This window comes from Enhydra lutris, unplaced genomic scaffold (assembly GCF_002288905.1).
Source record: "Enhydra lutris kenyoni isolate GAN:26980312 unplaced genomic scaffold, ASM228890v2 scaffoldscaffold44, whole genome shotgun sequence".
In the NCBI taxonomy this organism is placed as follows: Eukaryota; Metazoa; Chordata; class Mammalia; order Carnivora; family Mustelidae; genus Enhydra; species Enhydra lutris.
The window spans coordinates 10,888,307-10,910,694 of NW_019154128.1; the positions used below are offsets into that span (position 1 = coordinate 10,888,307).

The 22,388-nt window shown below is 48.8% G+C and overlaps 1 protein-coding gene across 1 annotated transcript in view; it reads right to left on the reverse strand.

The window, feature by feature from the left end:
• LOC111155870 (endothelial PAS domain protein 1) overlaps nt 1–9,313 on the reverse strand; it is an 83,055-nt gene extending 73,742 nt beyond the window's left edge. The window contains exon 1 of the mRNA XM_022516312.1: nt 8,747–9,313. Within this exon, the coding sequence (XP_022372020.1) occupies nt 8,747–8,772 (26 nt within the window). The 5' untranslated portion in view covers nt 8,773–9,313. The remainder of the gene's footprint in view (nt 1–8,746) is intronic.
• Nucleotides 9,314–22,388: the final 13,075 nt, after the last annotated feature.

The window sequence follows — 22,388 nt, forward strand, 5'->3', positions numbered from 1 at the left end:
TCATCCAGAATTGATTTTTTAAAAATTTGTTTTAAAGTTCCAAGGAATGGATCCTCAAACAGCCCCTCGTGAGCACAAATCTCTGTTGTTTCCCTGTGGAATTCATAAACAGAGCAAAGCAACCAATTTTCTGGTGTGTGCTTAAAGCCACTCTTTCCTGCAACTGTGTATGACGTCTTTTTCCAGGACAATCTTTCTCAATACTCCAAAGTGCTTCAGCAACAGGAAGTTGTAAAGGTAGGAAGGAGGCCGGTAAATATTTGCTGTAATTACTCATTAGTAATGCGGGTAGTTACCACTGAAGTTTGATTCACCCCTTTTGTGCTGTTGGTTCTTTATCACCTTTTAACAGGAGCCCCAGGGAATACCTATCCTCACTGAGGACACCTGGGTCCAGTGGTAGGTTTCACTGTAGACAGTGTGGCTTGCTTCTGCCAGTGGCTCAATTTCTCAAGTATAAAATTAGGATAATGTTTTGCCCTTCCTTCCCCCTTCCCCCAACCCAGGGGCAGTCAGGACAAGTATCATCTACAGTGGTGACAATATGAAAAATCTTTTTGAAACTTTTGTATCAAGAGTACAATACGTGTATCTGTTAATACAATATCAAGACACAGAGAAAAAAAAACACTCTGTGGCTAGACACACAGCCCAGTGACTTAAAGGATTACCACCACCAATAACCATATGCTCTCACTGATGTATTTTAAAGGATTTACAAAATGCTTCCGAATGGTCTCAGATTGAGGACTTGTCTCTTATTCATAGCAACCCACTGACTCCCACAAAAGCAGGGAGCCTCGGACTGAAAATGAGACTGAGGGAGTCAACTAAAGTCACAACTAAACAACTAAAGTCATGTAGCTGATTGACTTCTACAAAAACTGTAATAGTGGCTGTACTCCCAGCATTTGCAGGAAGCCAACACAGCAATGGGGGCTCCCCTCCAGCAGCACCATCACAAGTATGGTATAATGGAGTCATTTTCCTCACTCATGGGTTTTGTTACATAGCCTAACCCAGTAAAATCAATAATGCTAAGATTCCTAGAACCTCTGGGTTTTGTTTTGTTTTGTTTTTTGTTTTTTAATTGGAGGGGCCATAGAAAGGAGATGCAGGAAGTCACTGGAGGCATATAAGAGAGTTCTAACAATCCACTTCCAAGGCTTCAGAGAATTGGGGAAATGCCAGCTGGGTGTGTGACAGATAAATACACTTTTTTTTTTTAATGGGTCATTCTCCTTACTAACAAACCACCCTTTCTGAAATATCTTCCCATGTGAGAAAAGGCACTGCTTCCCAGAGTCATTATCTTGCACGGAAGTTACCTATAACGTTAAAACTAAAGACTTGTCCCAAATTAGTGGGGAAGCGTGTACGTGCTGGGAACATGCGAAGCTTCCAGTGGTCATGCCATGTAAGAATTTTGCTAATGTACAAGTGGCACCCCAGAAACAGCCTGAGGCTATCCAGCAAACCAGTATTTCTAGAGAAACTAGGAAAACGAAAGGCCACCTAAACGTGGAGGACATTCTAACCCATTCTGCACCTGTCTCCTTGGCTCCAGAGATCTCAAAGGGCCCTGCCACTCTTCTTGACTTCATACTTGCAAGCCAGTCTGTGGTTTTCAATTAACAGGACCAGACAACTGGCACCAAATTGTACCCAAACTCTGCCTGGAAATCACAGAGGCTGTGAGGAGCACATACTCATGCATGACTAGCACACATATGGTGACAGGCACATAAGATATCTCTTGGTTACGATACCTGTCGGTGCACTCACTTATGGTTTACAGCATGGGGAAAACTCAGCAAACCCTTCTAGGCTCACAGTGCCAAGCCAGTGATGGCTGTGAAGGCTCAGGGCTCCTCAGAGAGAGGGCTCTATAAAAATGCAACATATTATTATTGCAACGGTCTTAGCTATTCTTTATTCCCCCATCCATTCTTTCCTTCCTGTCCTTGCAATTTCAAAAGATCAAAAGCGCCAGAGGAAGTCTTGTGCATCTTGATTTGGAGATGGTTCTTCAGAAGCCACGGAGGAAGACTTCTAACAGGTTCTTCTGCACAATGGAGTCTGAAGGCTAAAGGAATTATTGAAGTCCTGCCACCAGTGAAGTGTGGGAGGTGGAAAGCTTTGAACTTCTTGGGGGCAGTAGAGAACTACCTCCTGTCCGAATTGAGGGAAACCCACGAAAAAGAAGAATTTCCAGGACTTCCAAGTCCACCCTTCAGATCTTCAATCCCTGTCTGTGTGTGAGGTTCAATACAGAGATGAGTACAAAAGAGCAATTATATTATAACTACAACAGCAAAAGCAGTTATCATTTATAGAGTACTTACCACGGTCAGGCATGGTATTAAATACTTCAGAGACAGCTTAGAAAAGGTCAGGGGGAATGAACCTCCGGTTAAATGTATAGACTATAGAGACACTTTGCCCAATTCAAATCCCACTCCCACTGATCTGACCTTTGACAGTTACCTTTCTATACTTCAGCATTCCCATCAGTGAAACGGGGATAATAACAGGGCTCATGTCACAGGTTGTTAGGAGAATTAAAAGAGTGAATCCATGGAACATTCTGAGAACAGGGCCAGCACAAAGGAGACTAAAATATTCAGGGTTTATGGCTTTGTCCTACTGCATATATGATTTCTCTTAAGGACACACACATTCTTAGCGCATAAAAGGGCCACCAAATAACTGCTTGGAGGATGATGGAAAACGTGACAAATTTTCATGGCTCTTTTAAGAAGCATTGAGAAAATGAATCACACTGTGGGGCGCCTGGGGGCCTCAGGCGGTTAAGTGTCTGACTCTTGATTTCATCTTGGGTCATGATCTTCAAGTTGTAGGATGGGGTCCAGAGGCTTGTTCTGGGTGTGGAGGCTGCTTAAGATTCTCCCTCTGCCCCTCCTACCCTGGGTGGGGGTGGGGAGGAAAAGGAAATGAATCACACCGGAACTAACCCTGTGCTGTGCACTCACTCCCCTTCCTTCCATTACTGAAGGCAGCCCTGTAGCTTAACTGTACCAGCCAGGTACAGTTAAGCTTAAGGTGCACCACAGAATCTTTACTAGGTACACACACACCCAACCCCTCCCCCATCTCCAAGACAGGGAGAGACACTGGCCGTGAAATCTGGGACCTGAACAGAAAGATCCTGAAATGTAATGCAGTCACCAAATCAGACATTGAACAAAGGCTTGTCTTTTTCAGATCATAGAACCTTCGAGAGCTGGGCAGAATTCCCTCAGGGGGAGTTTTTTTTTAAAAAATGGCTTATATACATCATATCTTGCACCTAGTTTCAGAGGCTCACAGGTCACCCCCTGAAGCCTACTCACAAAGCCCAGGTTAAGAAACTCCCTCTTGAAGAAGTCCTCCTTCTTGAAGTCATAGCCGTCTGCATGGTTATCCTCAGAGGGACCACAATCTCTATCCCTCTTACTCCCAGAACCTTACTGGACACTTCCTCCAGTGCCCCTCACCCAAAAGTTCTAAAGAACAGCAAACATTCATCTTTGGGGCCTGTCCATAATATGGAAGTACACAATAGGGAACACTCCTGAACCCTCCACCTTTTCTTTACTCTCATTACCCCCAACCCTGACCACCAACATCTGACCTACCAGAGCCAGGTTCTATGCTGGTGGTCAGCACCTGCCCTGAATGATTCCAGGGAAAACTATGGATCAATTCTCCCACGCACCAACACACACAATACTTTTCAATAACTGTTTGTGCTTGTGTGTGTGATTACTGCCTGAAGAGCTCCAAGAGCTTCTCATCTGTACTTTCAAAAGATTTGATCTCAACAAAAAAGTTACATGTAAGCTGCTCTATCTATGTATTTAGGTAAGCTTCCTTATGTGTCCTCCTCCCCCCATCAATCAAATGAAGCAACTGAAAGCACCATATCTCCTATTTCTTCGGCTCTTCTTTAGCATTTTATCCAGAGTAGGAGCAAGTGTTCAACACATCTGTTGTCTTACTGATTTATATCAGGCTGTGAACAGCAGAGCTGGTTTTCATCATGAAAATGGACATCATGGGACTGGGGGCTCCGGGAGCAAACACTGCTAACTCCACAATATTGGCAAAAACCTTACCAGGGGAACTATCAGTGGTGAACTATCAGAGACGGGCAGTACTAGAAGCAAAAGGGAGACTTCATTAGGTTAAAATGAAAAGTCATGTTGCTATAAGACAGGACTGGGGAAAATACATAAAAAGCAAATGCTACTAGACAGATTTCTTGAAAAAGGGAAAAGCCTGTATCTTGAGATAAGTCATGACAGCAAGTATTTTCAAATGTATGGGGCTGAAATCCTGGAGCACTGAGAATTATCTAATTGGTTCCTTCTACCTGTAAACATTTTATACCATAAATTCCTAGAGAGAGTTGAGGATCACCCTACACACACACACACACACACACACACACACACACACACATGCAAATTGACTGATTTTTTTTTTAAGATTTTATTTATTTATTTGACAGAGATCACAAGTAGGCAGAGAGGCAGGCAGAGAGAGAGAGAGAGAGGAGGAAGCAGGTTCCCTGCAGAGCAGAGAGCCCAATGTGGGACTCGATCCCAGGACACTGGGATCATGACCTGAGCTGAAGGCAGAGGCTTTAACCCACTGAGCCACCCAGGCGCTCCCAAACTGACTGATTTACATTCTAAGTGAATTAAATAGTTTTGAGTCTCACAGTTTTCACTCCTAGAGAAAATGCCCACTCACTCAGGACAGGAATCAATCTAGCAGCTGCTTAAATGTCTCTGCTGACAGGGGGTTCTCTCCTTCACAAAGCAATCTGCTCTGCTGTGCAACAGTCCTTGCATTGGTTTTGTTTAATGAGGTCCACATATAAGTAAACTTTTTTTCTAAGTGAAATAAAGGGAGAGCACTAAGACAATTGAATTCAAACTTCCCGAAGTTTATAGACAATGGAACCCGCGCCAACTCTGCTTCCTATTTTCCAAAAAGCAAACAGAGCCACTGCTGCTGCAACTTGGAAGTCTTTTATAATTATCTAGAAGAGCAAATCTCCTTTCTACAAGGTTCAGTGATTTGGCAGGGGTGGGTGAGAGGGCCCCGTAATCCTCTGGAAATCATTCTCACTGTTTAGAGGCATTTCAGGCCTGGGGATATTATTTTTGTCAACAATTGGAAAATACGTAATTAATTGAAAGCAATGTACCAGGGTTCTGATTCTGACCAGCACTAACTTTCCTTGTGACTAGAAAAGTCACTGAATTTCTCTGGGCCTCAAACTAGATGATTTCCATGGGCCCTTATAAAATGATCATTAAGCTCCCCATCAGCAACACAGAAGGAAAAACAAAAAAAAAATCCGAGACCACAGCATTCTTTTTGAACTTCGTGAAAGCTGTAGGAATTAAGTAAAAAACACCTGGACCTAGAATGTGTTAAGCCAATTCCTTATCATCCCTGCATTCTGGTGATTTCTGGTAATGCAGTGGACAGAGATAGCAAATGATAACAGAATATTTATGGAAAATATACTTAAATTGAGAAAAGCTGCCTAGCAATAGTTTTCCCGTCAGAATTGGGAAAAGATGGGCTTTGGTTTTGTCTTAGCAGACACTTCCTCTTAGCAGAGGAGCAACTAAGTCCAGCTGACAGGGGAGAGAGGAGAGAGAGCAGTTGGAAAACTTCTGGTCCAGGCGTCTCCAACTCCCCTTCCACCACTGCCCTGCATTAAGTGATCTAAGCTTTCCAGAAAGGTGCTCAGAGCTGGGTCTGGCTTTGGAGTGGACTTTGCTCCAGGATTATCCAAATATCTCATTTACATTTACCTGAACCACTCTCCAATCCCCACACACCTAAGAACTTCCAAACTCCTCTGTCCCCAGGAAAAGACTCAGAAACTGTTTCATCAGGAAGCGAGACACCCTCTAGCTCTTTTTAAATAGGCTCCACACCCAGCATGGAGCCCACTGGCCTGCGGAGCTTGGGGTTGAACTCACCACCCTGAGATCAAGACCTGAGTTGAAATCAGGAGTCCGATGTTCAACAGACTGAGCCACTCAGGCGCCCCAGACACTCTCTAGCTGTTAACAGAATCAGGAACCTTAATTAATAAAACCCCACTTCCACCTGACAGATTGATACAGAAAGGTGTGTGCTCAAAGTTAGCAAGTTTGAAATTAGTGGGAATGCCCACTACCACCAAAATGCACTTGGAGGCCAGCCAGCCAGCCCGACCGCCAACATGTAGAAAGCAAGCTCTATTATTAAACATTAACATATCCACCTAGGCATGAACGTTTTGGAACAAAATAATCCTGCCCACTTCTTGAGGGCTGTTGTTAGAAGGAACACTGCAAAGGCTCTGAGCATCTTGAATTTGGGGAAAGAAACGGCTCCCTTGAACCAGAAGTGGGACAAATCTTAAGAACCAATGTTGCAGAATCATCATCACAAGAGCCCCTTCAGCAGGCATCACACTGCACTTGTGAGGCACTTCTGGAAAGCTAAGGACAAGACACTTAGCGTGTCATCTAACTTTGAACGTATGGGTTCACATGCTTTCATTACCCCCTCAGTCCCGCAAAGAGCCTGCAGCGAACAAACAGCCAGACGCGAAAAGCAAATACAGATTTCAAAACAGCCCAACAGACATTGGAACACCCTTCACGGGACTCCGGAGGGCGAGGGGCACGCCATTTGTCCTGAGAGTCTGCAACACAAACATCCAAACAAGTCGCCGAGGGCGGACACACTGGGCGCGACCAGGAGATCCGCGCGCAGCTCCGCAGCGACCTTTAAGGCGGCTCACCAGGAGATCCCGAGAGTAATTCTTACCCAATTTCTTTTCTTCTCCTATTCAAGCGCCCTCCATCTCTAACGAAGGAGGCATTACAGCAAGTCAAAGTATTATTTCCCGGCTCCCAAGTTTCCTTTGACGATTAATATACAGAACACAAGGACCCAGCGCTGAGCCCCGGGGGAAGCTAACGCTTCACACAGCTATCAAGATTGCCATCAGGCCCCACCTCCGCGATTGCGACAGTCACCGATAGCCATCGAAGTTGTATAAGGTACCATAAGTTTCCTCGCTGGCGCCAGAGCCAAAGCGTGCTCAGAAGAGCTGACCATAATTTTGTGTTTTGGTTGTTCAGTCTTTATTATTGCCATCATGATGCAGGCTATGTTGGTTATAGAAACTGTGTCGGGATCTTCAGGTCTCTTCCTTCCTTTGCCGCCCTCAAATGACACAGGCCCCCGGGGGAGCTGTGAGGCCCTTGGGGCCCAGTGTCCCTCACCCGTCTCAGGCCCGGGGATGCCACAGTGGCACGGGAGGGGGAGGTGCGGCCGGGAAAGGGGAGCCGGGTCCCCCAGAAACACAGGAGGGCCCCGGCGCCGGACCAGAATGCGCACGATTCCCTCCGGTTTATCAAATCCTTATCGGCTCCCCGAGGTGGGGACCGCCGCTTTCCACCAGAAGATACCCGGTTTCTGGCACAAGTCCCACAGTGGAAGTCCGAACAAGAACAAATCAACCCAGGCACTGAGCTCTCGGGGCCAGTCATCCCCTCCCTTCGCGGCTCGCTTCCCTCATCCCCGCACACCACCCCGCACCCCTGCGGCTGATCCGCCCGGGCACAGGCCGCGCGTTCTATTCCATTCCCCTCAAAACCCAGCCCGCCAAGCCGCCGCTGAGGATGGGACTGAAAACGCCAGCCCACCGGGACAACCCCGCCGGGATCAGAGGAGTAGGGGGCCAAGCGGCCACTCTCGCACGATCGCGGGAGGCGAGGCCGTACCCACGCTTGCGTGGCCAATCGGTGTATTCACACGCGTGGCCTGAGTGGACCGGGCGGGGAGCGGCCGGGAGGGGGCGGGAAGGCAGTGAGAGTTGGCGGTAATTGCCTCTCACCCAGTGCTGAGAGGCTCGCGAGGGCAGACGGGCAGATCGCGGCTGCCCTTCTCTGCCCTCTTGAGAGAGAAACACCAGAACCCACCCGGGGCACCCGGTGTCTCCATTCTCTCCCGATACACCAACGCATCGGCCCTCGCGAGGCAATCCGGCCCACCACACAGTCTCCTCCCGAGGCAAGGTGCAGGATCTGGAAGGGGGTTTCTCCAAGCTTCAGTGGGGTCTGCAAACCCGGAGTAAGGCCCTTTGAAGTGTCCTGGCCCCTCCGCGGAGGCGCGTCCCAGCGGGGCGCTCCGTCTCCGACCCCTGGCCAGTTTGCGGCTCAGTGCGATTACAGCAGCTCATTTGGAAGGACCCATGGGGTCCCAAGGAAAAGAGACTAGTGGATGGTGCCCCACACGCGAAACCGGAAAAGGTTAAAAGTTGACCTGGGTCAAGTCAACCCAGAAACATTTCAACATGCTGGCCACTTGTGTTGGGAGGCGGGGGTGGGGGGGGGGCGCTGGAGCCGCGGCGATCTGGAAAGGTTCCGCGCGCCACAGCCCCTCCGACCTCCAGGGCCATCTCCCTGGGCCTCCTGGCCTCATCGCGCAGGCAGACTCGCGACTTCTTCGGGCCACAGACCCCTCCACTGCGAAGCCGAAGCGCCGCGTCCGCAGACGGGGCACCTGCTCTCCCGCCCCCCGCCAAAGCCCTCCACACCGATCCTCCGGCCTCAAACACCCCTGCGGACTCGTTTCCTAGACGCTCTCGGTCACTCCGGCCCCATACGGCGTGGCCATCCCCCTCAGACCAGCTCCCTGCCCGGCGCAGACGCCCGCTTACCTTTTCTTCTCCTTGTCAGCTGTCATTGTCGCCGTGGCGCTCTGAGACGCCAGACACCTGAGCTCCCCGGCCAGTGGGGATTTCAGTCGCCGCCTTCGCTGTTGCCCTCGCCTACTCCTTGTGGCCCGGGCGGGTGTTAAAGGTCCAAGGTGCTCGCAGGTCCCGAGCGCCCCGCACCGTCAGGTGGAAGTTTGCGGGCTGCTGGCTAGGTGCGGGGAGGAGGGTGGAGAAAGGTCCCGGGGAGGAACCTGCACCGGGAGGCGGGGTCGGGGAAAGGAGTGGGAGGAGGCTGTCAAACCCAAAAAGAGGGCCGCGAGAGCGGGACCTTATTCCTTTTTCCCACGAAGAGAAGTCACTTTTCTGGGTTTTCAAAAAATAAAGATAAGAAGTGGCTGCAATGACTGGAGTTGGAAGAGTCCAAGGCCGGGCGGGCGCGACCGCGGAGGTGACCATACAGTCTCAGGACACTGCCGAGGATTGTACAGCCGCCTCAGGATAGCGCTGCGTTGAGTGCACGGGATGTGTCGCGGACCGCTCTCAAATGTCCGGCTCCCGGGGCCGCCAGCCCACTTTAAAAACTCCTGCGGCCGGGCGGGGGAGGGCGCGGGGGGCGCGGGCGCAGGGGGCGGGGGCGGGCGTGCGCCGGCAGGCCCCGCCCCCGCCCACCCCGCCCGCGCCGCGCCGCGCCGCGCGCCGGGCAGCCCACTGCGTCCCGGCCAATGGGGAGGCACGGCCGCAGCCTCTGCCCTGACCCCGGCCCGCCCCTTGCCCCCGCGCTCTGCCCCGCCGCGGCCCGCCCGCCCCGCCTCCTCCCGGTGCAGTTCCTGAAGTTGTTTATGAGGTCGGCGGGGTGGCTGGTGGCAAGGTGGGACTCCGCACAGGGCAAGCGCAACCTAAGTGGGGCTAACCGGCCGCGAGCAGTCGGTCTCCGGGAGTGCCGCGGACAGCGGGAGTGCCCCTTTGCACCTAGGCGTCCTTTCACCTCTGCCGTACCTTTGGGACAGGGCATGGCCGCGAGCTCCGAGGGTCGCGTGCTCTGCCACTCCACGCAGAGCCGCTCCCGCGTCCCTCGCTCTGCAGCCTGGTTCCCGGGCCCTCTGGGGATAATTCCGAGGGCCCAGCAGCGGCGCTCCGAGCCTAAGCGTTGTATTTTTCCCCGTCAGAACGCAGCTGACGTTGCCATCCGAAAGAAGAGGCAGGGAAACCGATCACCTGCTCCTGTCGGGTCTGAGGAAAACAGTGCAGTGAAATAGAGCTAGGGCTTCATCTGCTCTTCCCTTCCCTCACCTGTTTGCTTGAAGGGTCGTGTTGGACTGTGTGGCTTTGATGAGGATGCGGGACAGGCGAGCCCTCTCTTCGAGCGAGGGCTTGCTGCACTCTGCTCCGAACGCCTGACCAAACGCCTGACCACCACCGCGCGGTCCTGGGCTGATTGAGAATTGGACAAGCCATTCTGGCTTCCTAGTGTGATTTGGGGTTAAGAACTGACAGCGAGTCCTCAAATCACAGGATCTCAGACCTGCCCTATGTGTCTCCAATGTTTTATTGAAGCACTAGGAACATCAAGTCTGCAGGTGATGAGTGTGGAGAGATCAGAGATCTAAGGGGGCAGGCCATTAGAGTTCAGGGATTTTCAGACGCGCACCTATGCTGGCCCCGGGGAACTTAACGCTCCAGGTGCCTCGATTTGCTCTCCCAAGAATTCCACCCCATTTACTACCTACATTGTGTTGATCCAGACCTCAGGATGGGACAGGGGAGGCTCAGTCTTCCAAGCTTTGAGAAAAGTTTCATAGGGTGTGAGTGGAAGAGAAGAGAAAGCAAGGGCCACGGGACTGGTAGCCCTCACACTGAGAGGCTTGCTGTACGTTTTCCCCATAAGCCTTGTCATGTTTTATAAATGTTCTACATAATGAAACTGCCGGATTTTATGCAAAGTGAGAAGAGCCAGTCACAAAAGGACAAATACTTTATGATTCAGCTATTATGATGTATCTACAGGAATGAAATTCACAGGAACAAAGTAGAAAGGTGCTTGTAGGGGGGGATGGGATGGAAATTAGTAGGTAATGGCTATACAGTTTTGCTTGTGCAAGATGAAAAAATTCTAGAATCTGTTGCACAAAATGTGAATGTATTTAACTCTGCTGCACTGTACACTTAAAAATGGATAGGGTGGTAAATTTAATGCTAGCTTTTTTTTTTTTACCACAATTCAAAAATATCAAGAAAAAAAATCATAAACAGAACTTTTTTTGGTATAGGTCTGTGTTATCACCAAAATACAAAGTAAACATATTTTTCCTTTGCACACCAGGAGGGGTGTGGCTGCTTTTCAGGGCCTTTGGAAGGCACTGGAAAACAGAATAGGAAAAGGAGAAAACTTGCGGAGAACTGGGGAACCAGGCACATTTTCTTATTTTCCTAGAGCCATGAGCACTGTGTACACAGACTTTGAAATCAAACATCACGCGTGCCAGCCAAGGGATTCCAACAAAGATTGCAAATCTCTCTAGGGAGCCATTTCTTGAGGTTGGTGGGTTTCAGAAATAAGAGAGATTTCACTGGGCTTCTCCAGCCACCCAGGGCTCGTGGACACATTAATTTATCTTAATAAAGAGATTGGTAGGACACAGTGCTCCCTTAATCAACAATAGGCTTACTTGTCTCACGTGGTGCTGGAGTGGGAGAAGAAACAGGTGCTTTGGTGGCTTCCAGGTGCTCAGGATGTTCACTGCCCAAGGAAGGAGAAAATTCTTGAGTCCTGGGCTATGGTTGCAAGTCACAAAGCAACACCTCCAACCTACATAGAATATTTCAGCAGTGCTGAGCTTATGAAATTAGATTTTTTGATATTTTAAAAGAAAGAAGAAAGGAAAAGCATCACTCAACACATCTACCACATGAATATTGCTTCTTCCTCACAGCCAGCCTGCCCATCTTCTAATTGGGATTTTGCCCTCTAAGTGAAAGGTCCTCAAGCTCTGATAAACAACCGCATGGATATTATGAAAATCCCAGTGAGCAACTTTGAAGAGTCTGGGATTTGGGCAGTGTCTGAGAAATTCACCAAAGCCCTCTATAGAAGGATTGGACCCAGCCTTGCTTAGAGCAGAGCTGAGCAGCCCAATGACCTCTGACAATTGCTTCCAGGATTCAGTTCAAAAACCTCTGCAGGAAGGAGCTGAGAGTGTAAACCCAACGCAGGCCTATGGCTAGAGTGTCCCATTTTGCTCTTTAATGCCATAGAGCACTACAGGAGAAAAGCTTTAAAAGATGATGGCGGAAAGAGATGGATTCCAGGATTTAGAGGAGTGTCTCTAGAGACAATGATCTTTTGGCCACAGAGGGCAGCAGAGGGCATCACTAGGCAAAACTGCCAAGCTGCTTAAAATGGGAGTAACTACCCATCTCCCAGCAAATCTCTCCACCTGTCCCCAACCCTAGACTGAACAGCTTGGCAACACAGTCTGTGACCCCAGGAGAATATGACTTGTTTTCATGCAGGGCAAGACTGGGTCTCTAGCTTCCTCTCTCTTCTGTAGAGCACACATACCCTTAGAAGAATGGGATAGATGGAGACCAATAATAGTTAACGCATAGACTTGGTAGAGAGCAGGCACCTGGGCTGCGGTGGGCAGGTGGAAGATAGAGGGTCTCGGTAATCCTGTTAGAGTAACAGTGTGACCCAGGATGCAGCTGGAAATTAGGTTGGGATGGGTGAGATCTAATAGGAGAGGAGATCTTGGAAGGCTGGGCTATTTCTTCAGCATTTTACAACTTTCAATGTATTGTCACATGTCAGGGCTGGGGTGCAAAATTTCAGGGGGCATTCACTCTCGGATGGTACTAGCCTGGGCCCTGCACATGTGTTATCTCATGTAATACCCATCAGGCCCCAGTCCTGCCATTTATTGGATTGCATGGGAAGTCACCCCTTCCCAACATTTGCCTGCTAGTCCTCCAAACAAAACCAGCTCTTAAATTGTGACTTTAGGAGTCTATCCTCATGCTCGTCTGAACTCCATCACCAGAAAATCATACCTCCTGTGTTTGGCTTCAAGCCAAAGCCTGAACATATCTTATATCTACGGTTAAACATGACTTTTAATCTTGCAAATCCAGATTTTGCTATCTTTCAAAAAGAATTCTGGGATTCTTATTGAGGAAAGTGTTGAACATTTTTTTCTACTTGAATTCTTAGTGCCTTCTAAGCAGAAGGATCCAGTTTTAAAGAACCACTCTTTCCCCACCCACACCCCCACATCTGGATTATCAGTGACTTAGAGACTAATCTTTGCCCAGGAAAGGTCTCATGCATTTATCATTTGGTCATTCAACAAATAGTGAACAAATAGTGGTCCCTGGCCACTGTGTGATGCCGATTCAGGGAGAATGGAAGGAATTAATCTGGAGGGAGAGAGAGCTTGTGGTTCCCTTTCCTCCAAGAGAAGCCAGTCCATTTGTGCACTCGCTACATTTCCCAGATTATGAGACACACATTTGCTTTCTTTTTAAGGCTTTTGAAATCAGTGAGCATCAACAAGTAATGATTCCTTTCTTCCTCTCCCAAACCACCTTTAAATTAAAATATGTAATTTATATATTCTTAAAATGTTTTCAATATAAAAGTTGAGAGCAGAATCATATGCTCTGAACAATAGGTGTCGTTAAGGATTTGGTGGTGGTGGGTGGAGGGTGGAGAGAGTGAATAAGGAGGAAGATAAAGCTGGAGTCCCAGCCACCTTGACTGCTCCGATCAGAGAGGCCTCGCCCAGACTGGCTCTTCTGCTAGGCTGGTGGGTGCGATCTCCGTGGGAGGAATGGCCTATAAGAAGGATGTGCCAGCCCCACCTTGGAGTAGAAAGGGCACAAGCAGACATGAAGGTACTACTATCAATAGAAGTGATGACATTAGGCCTCAAGCAGCACTGCTCTGAAGTCTGGTAACTAAGAATGGCACAAAGCGAGGGTCAGAGACACCTTCCTCACTCCTACCATATGGCTTCGGCCTATAAGGGGTGTTAGAACGGGACTTTCTCTAGCTCAGTTTCAAAATACAGAACTAGCAAAAGAGCTTTTGAAATGGTTTGGTGTGCTTTAGTCAATGCCCACCTCAAGAGAGTGTACAGACCGATAGAGATAAGGACTATCCAAGAAGTTGGATTTCTAGGATAGACTCGTCAACATCATGGAATTTCCCCTCCCCACACCGTGGACAAAGGTTTGCCATTCAGCCGTCTCCAAGTCCAGGGACTGGGGCTTACTGGAGACCTCGCAAAAGCCTGATGCTCATCCCCTGCTACTTGAGGGACTCGGGAGACTGCCCCCAGGTGAGAGGCTGGCTAATGAGGCTGCTGGAGCCAGATGGGGGGCTGGGTTTGAGGCTTACTCTCACTTACCTAGTCATGGCACTGGTGTGTTTTGCAGGTTGGATTCTCCAGCAAGCCAACAAGATGGGGGGATTAGCATTCAGCAGGTTCTTGAGGGAGTGCCCTTGGGATCAGCACCTGGGGAGGGAAGGGACAGAAGCAGGACTGGGGCAGAGGGCAAAGTAGAGCCTCCATAAAGGTCTCATCCGACCCCTCAGGGTGTCTGAAGCTGGAATGGCTCTTCAGAGTTGTCCCAAAGTGGAGTAAAGGGGTCAGGCCTTTCTACTGCTGCCCTGATCAGTCAAGGGCTGTGGCCTTAGGCAACAGCACCCGGGAGGGAAAAGCCCTTCATTCCCAAAGGGGAATCTGGGCAATAACCAGAAGGTCCAATACAGAACATGATGTTTACAGACCAGATGTGGAATTCACAGGAGGAACACCCACTGAGGATTTTTAAGAGGATCTTGCCATGTGCACCTGTTCCAAAAGGTCTCAACAGAAAGAGATGGAGGTACCATGGGAGGCGGATGCTGAGGAAGCCAAGTGACCTGCTAGAGGAGGGCCCTTCTAGAACCACGAGGGGTTGCAGTTGGAGGAGACTATCTAAGGAATCCATGAAAGTACGGAGGAGGCAAGTAGCTGCCTTGGCCAGGGAAAACCAAAGAGAAATTATACTCATGCTAGTAAAAAGAAGGAGAAGAAGAAGATGAGAAAGAATAAGAGAAAAACAAGCTTTCCTATCCTATTTTCCCCCTCTCCTAGCCTGGAGGGGCCAGCGTAGGCCAGTAGAGGCTTTAGGTGTAGACGTGGTAGGTAGGGAAATATCTTAGGCTCCTCAGTGCCTAACAGGGCATCTGGCATAAATGGGGCACTCAGTAAATGCTGACTGAACAGATATGCAAATGTATAAGTAAACAAATCCATGTATCAGCCAAGATCCTAGGGTACAAGCAACAGACAACGTCTTCCCTCCTGTCCGCTCAGGCTTCCAGGTTGAAGCAAGTCTAAGTTGGGGAGGACAGAGCTTGAAGTCGGGGTGAAGCTTAGACTTCTCATTATCTACCAGACTCCGACATTTATTTAGTATGAGCAAAGGAATTTCTATTTTTACTACTAAAGAGCGACTTTAAGAGTCTTGGGACCTCACTGAGATTTTATTCGAAGTGGGAACTAAATAATCCGTCAAGTGGACCACTTAGAAGTTTAATGGAAGAAAATAATAGTGTTGCCTTCTGGTTGTATCATACAAATCCCATTTGTTCGACATAAAACTCTCTTGGGGTCTTGAGGCCCCCTTTCAGGGCTGGGCATGAGGCTGATGTCAGAAGCCACAGTGCTGGTGATTCACTGGAAGGACCTCAAGAGGTGATTAGAAAAAAAAAAAATTGGGCACAGGAAGTAATGGCAAACGTACCCACCTCATTTTGGAGAGGGCCTTAGGGATGGAAATCACAGGCGGTGCTGTAGAAGGCTAGGGAAAAAATGGCTGCTACAGATGGAACCTGTGAAGTATGCTCCTGGGACTCCCAGAAATAAATAACGGGGAGACTGAGGAGCAAGAGGGAAGGACATCCTGTAGCAAGGGTCAACCAAATGGGGCAAATAGAGGCAAGAGTTAGCCAAACGCACAATGTATTTACATCTTGTACCTCCATTGTCTTCATTTATTCATGGCAATGGACATCTTCTCTCTCCTTAGCTCCTTAGCATCCAAACCTGAGCACCTTTCTCTGTTTGGGGAGTTCTTCACTCCACTTATAAAGCAAGGATTTACTAAAGAAAAGCCTTTCCCTTTAAAAAAAAAAAAAAAAAAAGTAAAAATGGCAGACCAGCTCAGCTTCCCTAGAACCCTGGGTGTGGACATGTGACTCGTGTTCTTTGAATCAGACACATCTCCCTGACTTTGAATCTCGTTGAATCCGGGGGAAGGAGGCACCTCACAAAGCGGTTGCCACCTTGCTGACAGCATCTTGGTGCCGGCACTTCTAGCATCAGCATCCATAGTCACGAGTTGTTGGTTTGGCCATAGTGACCCACAGCGGGGTTCCAGTGGGGGGCTTTATTCCTGTTTGCCTTAACCTCTCAACCTGGTCCCCCAGTTACTCCCCTCCCTGAGATTTTGTGAGATAACCAGAACCTTTCTGAGAAATCATTTCTTCTCGAATTGCTGGATATAATTTCTATTACTCGCAGCTAAGAATCTTGGCTGACAGAGTCATTCATTCATTCATTCATTCACTTGATCACCTGTATGCAGTAGTCATTTGATCAGCCTCTGGGGAATGCTCACTATATGCCAGCTATCCTGCTAGGCACTGGTATACCAAGATCAATGAGACATGCAACATTTCTCAAGGAACTTGCAGTCAGATAAAGAGTCTTTGACAGGGCGCCTGGGTGGCTCAGTCGGTTAAGTAACTGCCTTTGGCTCGGGTCATGATCCTGGAATCCCAGGATCAAGTGCTGTATCAGGCTCCCTGCTCAGCAGGGGCTCTGCTTCTCCCTCTGACCCTCCCCCTTCTCATGCTCTCTCTCTCCCACTCTCTCTTTCAAATTAAAAAAAAATAAATAAAAAAGGTAAGTCCTTGATAACTAATTTTCTATCTCTGGCCTTCAATCTCCTGTTCTTTAAAATGAGAGCACTGGATCTCAGAGACTTTAGGCTCTGATGTTTGGATTGGCTATGAATCATTGAATTAAGTGGTGGTCTTTGCCCCAGAAGCCTCAGTGGGCAGAGTAGTGAGGCCTATCTGTGGACTCCTTAGCTCAGGACATAACTGCATCTTTAGGGCCTCCGTTTCCTGCATGGAAAACTAATCACTCTGGCATCTTATTGAGGCAGGTGCTTGGCTAAAGTCTGACTTGGTGGGAGCTGGTTTCCAGAATCTTCTCACCTCACCTTCCCTTGATCTCACTCAGAACAATTCTCCTGACAGTATGAAACCACCCCTGGGGCAGACCCCCAAAGCACCCAGCAATGTCTTCGAGGGAGCTTATCTGTGGAGAGAAGTTCACAGTGTTGTCTGGTCCACTCACCAGGTTTAAATTTCAGATCTAGGCTAACAGAAGCACAAAGGAAAATAGAAGGAAAAAACCTCACAAACCAAGAAAAGGCTTGCCCCGAAACTAGTCATCATATCTACCCAGCAGAGTGCCTGCGGATTCAAGAAATGGTTGGAGAGGGGTACCTGGGTGGCTCAGTGGGTTAAAGCCTGTGCCTTCAGCTCAGGTCATGATCCCAGGGTCCTGGAATCGAGTCCCGCATTGGGCTCTCTGCTCAGTGGAGAGCCTGCTTCCCCCCCTCCGCCACCTGCCTCTCTGCCTACTTGTGATCTCTCTCTCTCTGTCAAATAAATAAATAAAATCTTAAAAAAAAAAAAAGGAAAGAAAGAAATGGTCGGAGATAGCAGGAGACAACTGAAATTTAGGATCTGTGTTAAGTAAGAAGGATAGTTACATGACATTTAGGCCATCCGGATACTACAGGAGTTGGTTTTGAAACTTATTAATATACAAGGAAAGAGGGAACAGTTTGCACCTTTATGATTTCTATGGCTGTGTAAGGGCTTTTCCTGTCGGCATCGTTCTGGGACTGCAGCTGGGTCCTTCTGTAGCAGAGGGGAGAAGGGTAAGCATCAGGGGCCCATGTTAACACGGCCGCAAATGCACCTGTGTGTTCACACACATACATACCCATGCAGCACCCCAGGTGCCAAAGCCAGAAATATGTCCCCGCACAAACCCCATTTAAAATGCTTCATTTTTCTCTGAGTGCATACCTCTGTCTTTGCCCTGTGAAGAAAACCAGCGATGCAATTCTGAGAATGCGCCTGTAAATACTTAAGATTTTAAACTCTGAGCCTTTCCTCTTGGTCTGCCTCAGAGGATTGCTGGCTCTGGTGATGGATGCTGGGGGTCACAAGCCCAGCTGGGACCAGTGTGCTCAGTGACCTACCCCAGGGGAAGTGGAGGCACAAATGTTTCAGAGACTTTAGACAAGGACTTAGCTTAATCTTTAACTTTACATTATAGCAGATTAGCCCTCCTGAGTATTCTATTTTAGGTGAAATGAAAGTGGGCCTTCGTCAGACAGTAATTTATGGTAGAGAGATGCTGTGTGACATAAAACCATGCTAGTGACAAAACTCTAAGTAGATGACGCCAAGGCAGGGAGCCCAGAGTTCACTGTGTATCAAAGTGAAGCTTGCAATGCCCAAGGTTCACAAGCAAGGCCATACTTAGAAGAGTACTGGAGAGACCCATAGACAACTCCACAGTAACGTTACCTGTTAGGAAAAGTAAACAGAGGCACCTGGGGAATCTCACCCCCTACCTGGGTGGCTTAGTCAGTTAAGCATCTGCCTTCAGCCCAGGTCATGATCCCTGGGTCCTGGGATCGAGCCCTATGTTGGGGGGGGGTCTCTGCTCAGTGGGGAACCTGCTTCTCCCTCTCCCCCTGCTGCTCTGCCTACTTGTGCTTTCTCTCTCTTTCTCTCTCTCTCAGCCATATAATAAATTTTTTAAAAATCTTTAAAAAATTAAACAAAAATGTACCTTTCCAAACTCTCTCTTCAAATTTCATTGCACGTGAGGCCTCATCCCCTTTGTATGTGTTCCGATCTTTAAGTAATTAATTTTATTCCTTCATCCTTCCCTTCTTAAACATTTATCAAATGTCCAGCCCCTATCATCAATGTGGTTAAAATTCAGCTTAGAAAGATGAAAAAACAAAACAAACAACAAAAAAAAAAAAACACAGCCCTACCCTCTAAACTCACAGTCCACTGTTGGAGACAAACTTGTAAACAGACAAAATACCGCACATGAGAAGTTTAAAACTCTGTTTTTCTGGGAGTCCAGAAAGGAGAATGATTCTGTCAGCCTGGCTGGAGGTGGGAGATGTTAGGGAAAGTCTGCAGAAAAGGTGAAATTTTGGCTGCGCCTTAAAGGGTGACCTGGAGTTTGCTAGTCAGAGAAATGACAGAAGAGCATTTTTGGTCTAGGAGGAGGGACTGGATCCTCTCTTTTCCCTCTCAAAGCAAAAGACAGGCCATACAGAAGTAGCACAGAAGACCCTGGGGGAGGTTTAGTTATTATTGTCAGCTGAGGTTAAAAGATCTTTCTGGCTCTGTAGAGCACTTAGAACATCTGTATGGGACATTTGGAGGATGACCTCGACCCCTGGCTGGTGAGGAATGGAACATGACCCTCATCTTTTAGCCATGACATTCCAGCTTTCCCACCATGATTTGCTCCCAGTAATTAAGTGGCCATTGTGGCAAGTGATGACACCAATATACAGTGGTGAGTATTTCTCTGCAAACTCGGGGAGCATATGTGGAATGGGGCATGGATATCCTTGACCAGGGCAGCCCTTGGCTCAGGGTTCCAGATAGCCCAGCCCTTCTTAAGAACAGTTTATCTTTCTTGTTCAGCCCAGATTTTACAAAACCTTCATGTTCAATGCATACTAGAATTTTGCACACTAAGTATGAGCATCAGAGCAAAATTCCCGTGCATTCTAGAATCTCCTAGGGTACACTCGCTCTAAGCAAGAAGCCAATTATTACAGCCCCGAAATTTGAGGGGATGCTGGTCTGACTGCATGGCCCTGGGAGTAGAGATGGGTAGCTGTGGGGGCCTTAGCATCTTGGGAGAGTTAAGTAGGTTCAACGGCAACTCAGACTCTCCCCACAGTCCAGCTCAGGAGATATTTAGGTGTAAGCAACATGGAGGAAGCCCAGAACTGTGAGGAGTGGCCCCAAAGGGAGTCCCCAGGCCCTGCAAGTTTCTACTGCATGTCTTGCCCTGGGCAATCCCACCCCCTACCTGCTCCCTGTGCCTGTTGCTTCTCTTCTTCTCTACACTTTTTCCTTTCTCTCTCCCCAGTCCTCTTTCCCAGTGAATATACCTTTTCTCTCCAGAACTCTCTCTACTGACGTTGAGGCTTTAAATGACCACACTTTTCCCAGCCATGATGATCACAGAGATAAGGAGGCTACTTCCATTAGTATCTACAGAAGAGAGAGCTGAGGTGGGCAGGCTCCTCTCCGCAGGCCTGCCTGGACTATTTCTGATGAACCAGTGGGAAAGATGCGTGCAAGGTGACCCTCCAGCCAGCTTCTGTGACTTGAGGTCACTCAGGACGGCTGGGCACGGGGACGAAAATGCTGGAGAGGTTTCGCCTACAGATCTCAAGAGAAGGCAAGAGGAACAAACATGTCCCATCTCCCCCATCTGTTCCTACATTCATTTTTCTTCCAAGTTAAGACATTAACAAGCTACAGAATGGGGAAAGTCCAAAGCCCTATATAAGCATAAGGACCCAATCTGACTCAACCGGGTCTGTGTGAGCTCAGTGCTCTGGGCTGGGGTGGCTTGCGATGAGCAGGCAGGTTAAACATGGCTCTTGTCTCCTTTGGCCCCAGAGGTTGTGCATAGGAAGAGGCTGCGGAGCCCAGTGGTCAGCCTGGAGTCTCAAGCCTGAGCCTAGATTCTGGTCACCACTTCTTAGGTGGTCACGGACGTATTCGACATCTCTGAGTCCCAGCAGCCTCATCTGCAAGACGGGGATATTAGTGACTCCTACTTCCCAGACTCTCAGGATCAGGTCCAACAAAGTGCCCAGAAGCACCTTAGAAATGTGATGATTAATGTCCTATCAATGTCATAGTTTCTTACACCGTTATTGGGTTCCAAAGGGAAAGCATTAGCAAGACAGACTAGTCTCAGAATAGACTAAAAAACCTAAATCTTGCATGCTAATATAAATTCCATACCTTTAAAATTTAGTATTTGATATAATTTTAAATCAGTTTAAAATTAAGAGACATTTTTTAAGAGTTAGTAAAGACCCCTCTCTTCTGCTTTTGCTAAACGAGCCTACTTCTGGAAGGGAGGACCCACTTTTCCCCCTCCCCACCCACTAGGGTAGGTCTATGTAGCTGAACTCCCTCCCCTTCTCCCTGAGTACATGGGTGGGGACCAGGTAAGCCTCTAGTTACATTTTTAACATAGTGTTGAGAGAGGGGGAGGGCGGGAGGGGGGCAGGGAGCCCCACATGGCAGGAAGGGCAGGTTTTTCTGCCCTCTCTCCCTGCCCCAGGTCCCGAAGCAGGCCAAACAGCTGAGCCCCACGCCCTGTCACCTTGTCACCCCAGAGGAGCGTGGGCCCAATCGCACTCATTAGAGGGCACTACACTGGCCCCGCATAGACTTTCCTACTGATTTTCCCTTTTCCCCAGGGGATCCCCCCCAACATAGGAAGAAATCCCTTTTCCTAGCTCAGTTTCTGCATCCAGGCTCCGGGCAGCCTCCACCACTCAGCCAGTCATCGCTGAGGCCAGCTAATTGCTGGCAGTGCTGAGAGGATGGCTCTGTAGGGAAAATGGACAGGGGGGCCAGGGTCTGTGCCTGGGGCACCTGGGCTAGCCCGAGACGGGCATGCAGTCTGTGCTTGGCCCTCCCAGTGGCCCTGGGCTGGCCTTGTGCTGTGCTCCAGGGAGATGCAGGACCCGAGCCCCAGGCTTGGGAAAGGGAAGCAGTTAGGCCCCCTGCTTTCGCATAGTGACAGCTGAGGCCATAGCATGAGCCTTTTGCCCCTGTCTGCATTTCGTTGACCCTGACTTACTTACTCTTAGCCCCTGGTCAGCTCCTTCCTCGGTGGCCAGCAAGGCCTCTCCTCTGGGCATAGACATTGTTGCATCTTGCTCTCAAAATATTTTTGGATCTGCACACCTCTGGCCTGCCGCCAGCCAGACCTCTCGCCCAGCCCCCTAATGAATATTCGCTGGCTGATTGAGTATTTTGATGGGAGTGAATGACAAACCAGCCCCAAGAGGTCTGACTTTGTCCTCAATCATCCCTGGCCTGAGGGGTTCAAAGAATGTCTGGAGTGCTGGCCTTTAAGGAAAGAAGAATGGAGAGGTATCCTGAACACTCTAGGGCTATAAGCCTAAGGCCTAGGGTGCACGAGGCTTCGAGGCTTTGGAAGCAGGCTGACCCCAGGCTGACTCCCAGCTCTGCAGCCCACCTGACGGACTTGGACAAATCCATCACTTTCAGGCGCCTGGGTGGCTAGGTGGCTTAAGCTTCTGCCTTCAGCTCAGGTCATGATCTCAGGATCCTGGGATCGAGTCCCGCATTGGGCTCTCTGCTCAGCAGGGAGCCTGCCCCCCCCCCGCCCGCCTGCCTCTCTGCCTAGTTGTAATCTCTCTCTGTCTGTCAATAAATAAATAAAATCTTAAAAAAAAAAAAAAAATCCATCACTTT